The sequence below is a fragment of the Castanea sativa genome, chromosome 2 (genome assembly GCF_040712315.1).
Source record: "Castanea sativa cultivar Marrone di Chiusa Pesio chromosome 2, ASM4071231v1".
Taxonomy (NCBI): Eukaryota; Viridiplantae; Streptophyta; class Magnoliopsida; order Fagales; family Fagaceae; genus Castanea; species Castanea sativa.
Window position 1 is genome coordinate 39,009,434 of NC_134014.1, and position 9,453 is coordinate 39,018,886.

General features: G+C 35.3%; 1 protein-coding gene across 4 annotated transcripts; it reads left to right on the forward strand.

Moving 5' to 3' along the window:
- Nucleotides 1–917: 917 nt before the first annotated feature.
- Nucleotides 918–9,059, forward strand: LOC142626444 (kinesin-like protein KIN-8B). Of its 4 annotated transcripts, XR_012842506.1 has the most exons (16): nucleotides 926–1,558; nucleotides 1,633–1,704; nucleotides 1,822–1,938; nucleotides 2,544–2,632; nucleotides 2,873–3,017; nucleotides 3,108–3,203; nucleotides 3,915–4,006; nucleotides 4,154–4,402; nucleotides 4,472–4,622; nucleotides 5,172–5,234; nucleotides 5,313–5,546; nucleotides 6,026–6,130; nucleotides 6,210–6,323; nucleotides 6,981–7,589; nucleotides 8,217–8,394; nucleotides 8,566–9,059. XR_012842506.1 is itself a non-coding variant. In XM_075800263.1 (15 exons), coding segments are annotated over exons 1-15 (2,139 nt in total). In that variant the 5' UTR covers nucleotides 925–1,510; the 3' UTR covers nucleotides 8,219–9,059. The 4 variants fall into 4 exon arrangements, 3 of the variants coding, with proteins under 3 accessions (XP_075656379.1, XP_075656378.1, XP_075656377.1); XM_075800263.1 differs by having other exon boundaries at nucleotides 925–1,558; nucleotides 6,981–7,542; nucleotides 8,217–9,059; XM_075800262.1 differs by having other exon boundaries at nucleotides 8,217–9,059.
- Nucleotides 9,060–9,453: the final 394 nt, after the last annotated feature.

The following is a 9,453-nucleotide window of genomic DNA, read 5'->3' on the forward strand; positions in this document are numbered from 1 at the left end:
GAGTTTTTATTTCTTCAAAGCAGACAACTAACCCAAAACACGGAGGTCAATTTTGTTCCACTAATTTCCAATACACGTGTGTGCCAAAAAAGAAAAGTAACAAACCTCGTTACCAAGAAAGCCAAAGGCCCCAGTTTCTTTCCCTTTCCTAATCACAAAAAATTCATAATCCAAAAAGGTAAAAATCATTGTCCAACAACAACACCCACCCAATTTCGTTACCAAAAAAAAAAAAAGTCTTTTTCCTGTTTTCCCACGACACCGCCTCTCTCCTCACGAAACTCCAAAAATCCATTTGTGTGTTGTCTCTCAAAAGCAATCCAACGGTCGCGATCGTTATACAACGCTCCAGCTCCCCTGGCTGGTCTCTTCTTCAACCTCCATAACGTACGCTTTATTTTAATAGCAATAATAAAAGAAATAAAATTTTATTTTTATAAAAAAAAAATATATATTTTTTTCAACGTATTTTTATATAAGTATAAAATTTATATTCTAACCTAATATATATATATATATATTTGTGTGGATGAAACTCTCTCTTGGAGACTTGAATCCAGTCATTGCCTTCCACACCCTACAAGTATTTATACTTGTAGAGTAACCACTGCACAAAAGTGCGTAGTGGTATATATATATATTTTTAAAGAAGAATATTATTTCATAATAATTTTACATGTTAAGTTGTTATTAATTGGAATGAATAGAAAAAAAAATTTAAGTTGTAAATTTAAATTAGAACTAATAATAATTTACTAATACATTCTATAATTTATTGTGAAAATATTTAGTTTTAATGTGCGGACTCTTGATAAAATACATTATAATACGATATACCGTAAACCACAGAATCTTTTCCCTCCAGCTCCGCCTCCAGCTCCAGCAAAACACAAAAACAAAAACATTTCTCGCATTTCTTTTCTTTTATAGTCCCTCGTTACGCGCTTCGACGTCGTCTTCTTTAAATTCTCGCTTCATATATTTTCTCTAAGGATTTTGGATTTTCTCTTACCCCTAAATTTTTGCACGCAAATATAGAGAATGATAATGTTTTTCCAAATTTTCTTGAAATCTAGAGCTCTACACAAAAACACACTGAGCTTTTCTTAACGCTTTCAGAAATCTGTGTTTTGTTGTTTTTTGTACTTCTCTTTGATCTCTTTTGTTTTTTTTTTTTTTTGTTGATTTCCTGCCACTTTTATTCTCAGAATATTCTTTACGTTTAAAGATTTGTAGGTGTTTGCACATTTACTATTTCCGTTTTTTTTTTTTGTTTCTTTCAAATAAAATTTTCCTATCTGTGTTTTACAAATGTAGCTCGTTTTTGTTAATTTTTTCCTTTTCTTAATTCCAAATGTGAATTAGGGCTTACTCTGTAAAGAAAGATTATATTTGTGTGAAAACAGAGATTGTTTTAAGCTTAAACAAATTCAAGATTTCAAAACTTGATCATAATTGTAGCCTTGTAGCTCAGATAAGCTAGGCTTAAGCTTATCAATGCCGGTGAAACATGCCGAGCATTAGAGCTCCGGCCGCGAAGAAAGCCACAACTCTCACGGTTAGTCTTTTCCATTTACATCAATTAGAAACCGTTACATTTGGTTGATTGTCTCTGCTAACTGTTTACCACAGGTTGCCGTGAAATGTAGGCGGTTCACAGGGAGAGAACAGAGTCGTGACATTGTTCGAGTTATTGACAATAAGGTTTTGTACTTTGTGGTGGATTGAAACCTTTGAAATTTCTGTGAAATTAAGTATGTGATTTTTTTTTTTTTTTGGGTATAAAAAATTAATGTTAGTTTGGTTATTGGATTTTTATAGGAGGTTCCTGTATTGGATCCTGACTTGTCAAAGGACTACCTTGATCGCATACAGAATCGAACAAAAGAAAAGAAGTATTGTTTTGATCATGCATTTGGTCCTGCTTGTACAAATGTGGTATGCTGCACCCTTTTTTTAATTAGTTATGATTGATGATGTTAATGCTTTTTTTTTGGTATGAATAGTTTAGCATGATGACTAGATTGGATTCCTTAGTTTGTTATGGTTACTTGTCTACACTTACAAATATAAAATAGTTATAAATTTCCAATAGCACGGCTCACTTGCATTTTGCATTATAAAAGGAAAATGCGAAAGACATAGACTATTTTACAAACCGTGGTAGTCCTAGATGAGAATTACTAAGAATTTTCCACATTAATAGTTTGTAGCGGTAGCGGTAGCAGTACTCATTATGATAGGGCAATTTTCATGAAATTTTTTAAATATTAGATATGCTAAGTGCTGAATGTTTTATGGGTTAGGATTGTTAGGATTAACTAACATCATGCCATTTGAATGTTAACATGATTTTACAGTCCATTGGTTCTTGCTAAACGACTCTAGTCGATATACACATGCATATGCATATATGTTGGTTTCTAGTGACAATATAGTTATAGGCCGTATTAGTTTCTATGTATGAACTATGAAGTGTAGTTGATTTTTAGTTTGTTTTCTGTTATTATTATAAATTTTTCTTACTATAGTCAACTATCCAGGATGTGTACAAAAGATGTATATCCTCCATAATCTCAGGGGTTGTTCAAGGTCTGAATGCAACTGTATTTGCATATGGCTCAACTGGAAGGTACTAAATAGATGTTTGTTTTTATTTTTTCTTGTGTCCATATGCTACTCAGTAGTGCACATTGATTGTAAATTTACTATCATTGTTTATGGGCACTGTGAATGATGCAAACTTTTACATCAAAATCATTTTGCATTCTTTTGAGATTTTGAGATTTTATATTTCTGTATTGAGATTTATGCTGTTGATTTATGAATTCTCTTAATAATCGGATCTAATATTTTCTTTATACATATCTAGTGGTAAAACATATACAATGGTTGGGACTCGAGATGATCCTGGACTCATGGTACTCAGTTTACATACGATTTTTGATCATATCAAAACGGACAAGAGCTCCGATGGATTCGAAGTTACTTGCTCCTACCTTGAAGTGTACAACGAAGTAGGATTGTGTTTTGATTAAGATATTGGTTTATTTATATAGCTCATTATCTTTTAAAACTTGTTTAACTTTTTATTTTAATGACTTTAGGTTATCTACGATTTGCTCGAAAAATCATCAGGTCATTTGGAACTTAGAGAGGATCCTGAACAAGGAATAGTTGTTGCTGGGCTGAGATGTATCAAGGTTCATTGTTGTCCTTATATTAACACCCCCCCTCCCTCTTCGTGTGTGTATTTCCCTTTGCTAGGCTATTAATTGAGATTGCCATTTTTGATACATTTGTTAGAGTGGTGAGATGCATGATTCAGACCTTGAATGCATCACTAAAATGGGGCTAATCTGTTCTAAACTGATGGTGAATCAGTAATTCCAGTAATTGAGAATTTGGACATTCATGAAAAATGAATCAACATATCTGCTGCATGGTATTTGAATCCAGTGAAATTTGGTTGCAAGTAAGTCTCTTAAAATAAAAATTGGTTGCAAGTAAGAAGTCATTAATGTTTCTTAATCCTAGTGAAGATTAATGAAATTTTGGGTCATCATCTTTTGATTTTCATGGAGCTCTTTTTGTGTATGTCTACATTAGTGTGTTATTTTATTTTTTATTGGGAATGAGTGTTTCCAGCAATGTAAAATAATGTTTCTTTTTGTTATGTGTTGATGTAAAATAATGTCTCTTTTTTTCAGGGTCTCATAGTTTGGCCTTATGGCCATTTATGATTTGACTACCCATTTCACAATGTGTAATGGTTTTTTTTTTAAACTTGTTCCTTAATTCACTAGTTCCTCTATTTTAGTTTCCTTTATACTGTGCATTCTGGTCTTGGATGGATCAAGTGTGTACTATGATCAGCATACCTATTAGTCAGTTTCCTTTTGCTTCTGATTCAGGTGAGCTCAGCAGATAAAATCCTTGAACTTTTGAATTTGGGGAATAGTTGGCGGAAAACGGAAAGCACGGAGGCTAATGCAACTTCTTCACGGTGAGTGTGCATGAGTTGAATTTCTTAGTTGCTCTAAACTTTTCACCCCCTTTACCATCCATGTTGAGAAATTTATTACATGGAGCCCTCTCTATGCGGTGCAACCTTTTTACATGATCTCATATGAAGTTGTCTCCATCTAACCAGATCACATGCAGTTCTAGAGATCACTGTGAAAAGAAAACAGAGAAACAAGTATCGAAATCAAGTCATGCAAGGAAAACTTGCACTTGTAGATCTCGCTGGCAGTGAACGAGCTTCTGAAACACATAATGGAGACCAAAAGCTAAGAGATGGAGCTAATATCAACCGATCACTTCTTGCTTTAGCAAACTGCATAAATGCTCTGGGGAAGCAACAGAAGAAGGGTCTTGCTTATGTTCCTTACCGGAATAGGTATCTGATTGTACTTATTATAGCCTTAGTTCCTCCCTCCTATCGAATCTAATATATATTTCCTTGCAGCAAATTGACACGAATACTTAAAGATGGTCTGAGTGGCAATTCTCAAACGGTCATGGTTGCCACAGTATCCCCTGCAGACAGTCAGTATCATCACACTGTGAATACCTTGAAGTATGCTGACAGGGCAAAGGAAATAAAGACACACATTCAGGTGAACTCCAATTTGTCTGGGATATATCTACTTTATAATTCTTGAAAGTTTGAGCACTGAGGAAGTTATTTGTGGCTTGCGGTGCTCTTACTGGTATTTTCTTTGGATGAACATAATTCTGCTTTAAGGCTACTATTCACTACTTTTTTATATTATAGCTCTTAATAATCCTTGACCTTTTCTTCTATTATGATTTGGGTCAGCTTCCCTCTTGCATGGGGTTGGAGTAAGGTCATTTTGTTCTTTGCTAATTGAATTGTGAATACTTTAGTTTGTATTCTGCCACAGCTGAATGTATCCTTCCTGTCAAGAGCCTTGTAGCTCAGTGGCATTGCTTGTTGTAACATTGAATTATCAAAAAGGAAAAAGAACAAACAGTTGAATGTATCCTTCCTGTATATTTCTTTGTGGTATCTGCTTGGTTTATCAGATTCTCTATGTTCTTCTTGTGTGCTCATTGTCTGTTTATCACCTCCTAGATTCATGACTTTAAGCATTTAAATGTCACTTGGTTGTTCAAGTTATCATAACATTCATGTTTCTTTACAGAAAAACATAGGCACTGTAGATACCCATGTATCAGACTACCAGCGGATGATTGACAGTCTTCAGGTAAGCTATTAAAAGGTATGTGTTGTATTTAAGGTAGCATAGTATATGTCTTGGAACATGACATACTTGATTTTACAGAATGAGGTTTTCCGACTGAGAAAAGAACTAGCTGCAAAGGAATCACAGCTTAGTCTCAAACCTGCTGAAAAAGCTGCAGATGATATGTCTTGGTTGAATGTATTGAGCCATGAAATCAGTGAAAATGTTCAGGAACGGATAAACTTACAGAAGGCATTATTTGAGCTTGAGGAAACTAACCTTCGTAACCGCACTGAACTCCAGCATCTTGATGATGCTATTGCAAAGCAGCAGGTTAGATAATGCCAGTGTATTTTGCATAGTTTGTAATTTTGAACGTCAATTTTTTTTTTCTTCCTCTTCCACCCTTGATCTTTCTCAAATTCTGTCTACTTATATATAAAAAAATCTTTCTCAAGTCTATGTGGAACAAAATTTAGTGCTTATTTCTTCTAAGGTCTGAAGGTCTAAGCAAATGGTTTTCTTTTTTGGCTGACGTGGGCGTTCAGGGCTCTTAGAGCACCTGACTAATACCTTGGATCTGATGGTCTACGCAACTCCTTAGAATTTAGAATTTTGTGTGTTGCTTTTCTAAATTGTCCATTAACAAAATCTAATGATTATGGTGCCCAAACACAGGCCAGCTGGAGATCTGAATCTCTGATTTGCTGTTCTATCTCCCCCCCAATCTTTTCTCGCTTTGCATGCCAAACAAGGATTGACCTTCTATACAAGTTTAAAACAATGATTGAGTACCTTTTTCTATGTCACAGGTTATTGAAAAAGATGGAGCGGTTGTGGAGGCTTTAAGAGCAAGAAGGCAAGTCATTCTGGATAACATCCGTGACAACGATGAAGCCGGTGTCAATTACCAAAAGGTAGTATATCTCCATGTACTGGGGCTCATAAGAATTACAATTGGATCTTTTTATCATATAACCATTTTTACTTTTGCAGGAAATTGAAGCAAATGAGAAGCATCGATGCCAACTCCAAAATATGAATGAGGAAGCCATTAGTGGCAGTGGCAATAAAACTTACTTGGGCATTCTCAGTCAATACAGGATCCTGGTAATTAGATAGAAGTATTAATCCACTTATCGTAGAGTTAGCCATTATGATTCTAGAAAGTTTCATCTTGGTAGCTGGATCCATTTGAATACATGGTACAAACAAATTAGTGAGGAAGTCATTGTTTTACCAAACAAAACTTGGGAAGTGATATTGTGAATATAAAAAATACTCCCAGTGAGTTAATTAAGTCAACCAAGAACCTACTATGAACCTTAGAAAAAAAGAAGAAGAAACCTTCTTTGATCAAGTTGATTACTCATCGTGATATAATCCTTTATCTTAAGCTGATGTTGGTTAACTTCTGTTAGAAGTGATGACTGCCAACTGCTATAATATAAAGGGTCTTGTTAATGGGAGCCTTTAGGACATTTGCGAATGGTTCATTTTAGGAAAGTTTTAATACCAATTTTATGTGAAATATAAAAAACTGTCAAAAAAGGTAGTTGATTTTTTCTTTTCCCATAAAAAGTTTCTAAAAATAGTTCCTAAACCAATACTCTTAGGGAATTGGTTAAATTTTCCCTAATATAAATTGTTTCTTGAGGCATTAAGTCAAAGATTTTAAAACCTTGGATAATTTTATTCTTTCACAGGCTGTACATGTGGTTCTATTAGCTTGCTTTAGAGCTTTACAGTTGTACTACACTAATGTAGGGAATAGCTAATACTGAGCTTCAGTTTGAAATGGCAATGAGGGATCAAGTCATCCACAACCAAACGGAAGCACTAAGAAACCTGTGGAACTTGCTCATGGGATTAGGACTTGATGAGAGACAGATATTGGACATTGCGGCCAAACAGGGAATCACAATTGAAAACTGGACGGTGACACCCTATCTTGGGCTCTCTGATAGGAAGGAGTCACCAAATCTAGCTTATGGTAGATTTGAACCCTTTGGATACAGTCCATACAAGGGGCATTCGTACTCTACAACATCTTGCATGTTCCAGAGTTTTCAAGATTTCGGTTCAAGATCATTCTCTAGAGGGCATTTGGATTCAGCTTGTACTTTTTGCAGAGAGGAACACCATAACTCCTACTTCTTACTGCCGCATGATCATTCCCCATCGGCATGTCTGAGTTTGAGGAAGAGCAGTGAGCATTGGGTTGGTGGCAGGCCAAGTTCATGGTTCAGCGCTCTTATGAAACATCCTCAAAATTTGCGCCATTCATATCCAGAGATAAGAAGTCAGTCTTCTCCTTATGGTGACAGCTGTATGTCCTCTTCATCTCACAGTGCTGATTTTGGCAATCAGCATAAGGTATTCATGCTAAGATTATAATTTGTAGTCTTGCTTACTGTAAAGATGCATGCTTAGCTCTGGGTAAGTGTTATTATTCTACTGCTACAGTCTTAGACTGTCCTTTCTTCTGTTTCTTCTGGCAAATCTGATTGTCACAATTATCTTGGTATCACTTTCTTTTTTTTTTTAATTAAAGAAAACTAAGATGTTTTGGCAGAAATGATATTGCTTCTCTTCATGTAGAAGAAGAAACGAGGAGAAAGGAAATTCCTAGACAGAACCAATGAATTGTTTTGCTTTAGCAAGCTGCTTGAAAAGAGATGATTATGGAGAGTTAATTCTCAAGAAGCATCTTCTTTACCCTATACATATTTGGATTTAAAATTTCTGGTTTTGTCAAAATAATCTACAAGAACAATCTTCAGATTGCACGACCTCCGATCATCTCATCATTTAGAGTTTTTTTGACCTCCCAGATGACTGACTATACACTTGAATAATTTTTTTCCTCCTATTGTGAGGTTAATATTCTGTTTGAACAAGAGTTTACTTATTGTTGTTTGCTTTTACAAGTGCTGACCCCCCCAAACAAAGATTTCATTCCCATTCTTTTTATTTTGACCTGTTGTTAATTTTCTCATGCAGGATGCATGGAATTCTACTATGAGGCAACATTTGTATGAGAATTCTCATTTTGGAATGAGTAGCAGCCAAGATTTGTATGAAGGAAAAATAATGGGCCATCGTGGGACAAATTGAGGTTTATTTGGACGCAGTCCTTTGGAACAAGGCCCTGGTTGTGTCGGCTCAAATACCAAATCCTCTGTTTACTCACTTTAAATTGAGTATCCGTTTCCCTCCCTTTCCTGCTAGGATTGGAAATCCTGTATTTTACATATCCATATGATTGAGTCCTTGGGTTTCCGAAATAGTATAAAAAGAAGTGCTTCGAATTATTGCTATTTGACTCGGACCTGTTCTAAAAAAGTCGAGGCTAACTGCTAGGACCTGTCCCACATGCCTTAATTGTCTTCAATTGGTGCGATTTCTTTTGGTTCCCATAATCCTGATACCAAAGGTCACTTCCAATTTTGTATAGTATTCTTGAATGCTAGCGTTCTTCTGCTTCTGCCATTTTTGTTTTTTGTTTTCTGCTAATGTACATATGAGCTGTAGATTTGTAGTGTTGGACTTGGAGCATGCTCACTTTTGACAGGCTTTCTCGAAGTCCACTGGCGATTCTTAATGCCGGCTAGATTGGAGCATGCTCACGTTTATCTGAATCTGATGGAAGGATAAAAAAAGATTTTTGAGGTGGATAAAAAAGGATTTTTGAGGTGGTTGTAGGAATATAGTCCAGAGCTACTGGGTAGATTTCTGACTAGTCACTTACTTCCCAAATGTTGTGATGTTGTGCCTGTATATATTTGTGTACATTTATGTGCTACTTCGTTTAGTAAAAAAGCTGCAATTTGATGTTAATGTGAATTTGATGGATTGAAATTATTAATCAGGTATGGTCCGTTTAAATTGAGGGGGAAGGAGGGGGAGTAGAGTAAATTTGGCCCAAAATTAGCTTAATTTTAGCCAACTCTACTCTACCTCCCTTTACTCCCCTTTTTCTCCACTCTATCCAAACGGGCCTGTACTCCTAAGACAGTGATGAGAAAATATAACAAGCGGTGATATTTGCAATTACTCCGGTCGATTTTAGCTGTATCATATTATAGATTCAATTGAATTTCAATAATGAAAATTAGGATGCTTATGCCATTTGTTGCTACGGAAATTTATTTCTCATTATACAGCAATTGTGAAGGGCTTTAAACTGTAACCCTAGATGCATATGTTTGTGCCTGGAAATGAATATCTTTCCAGTTTA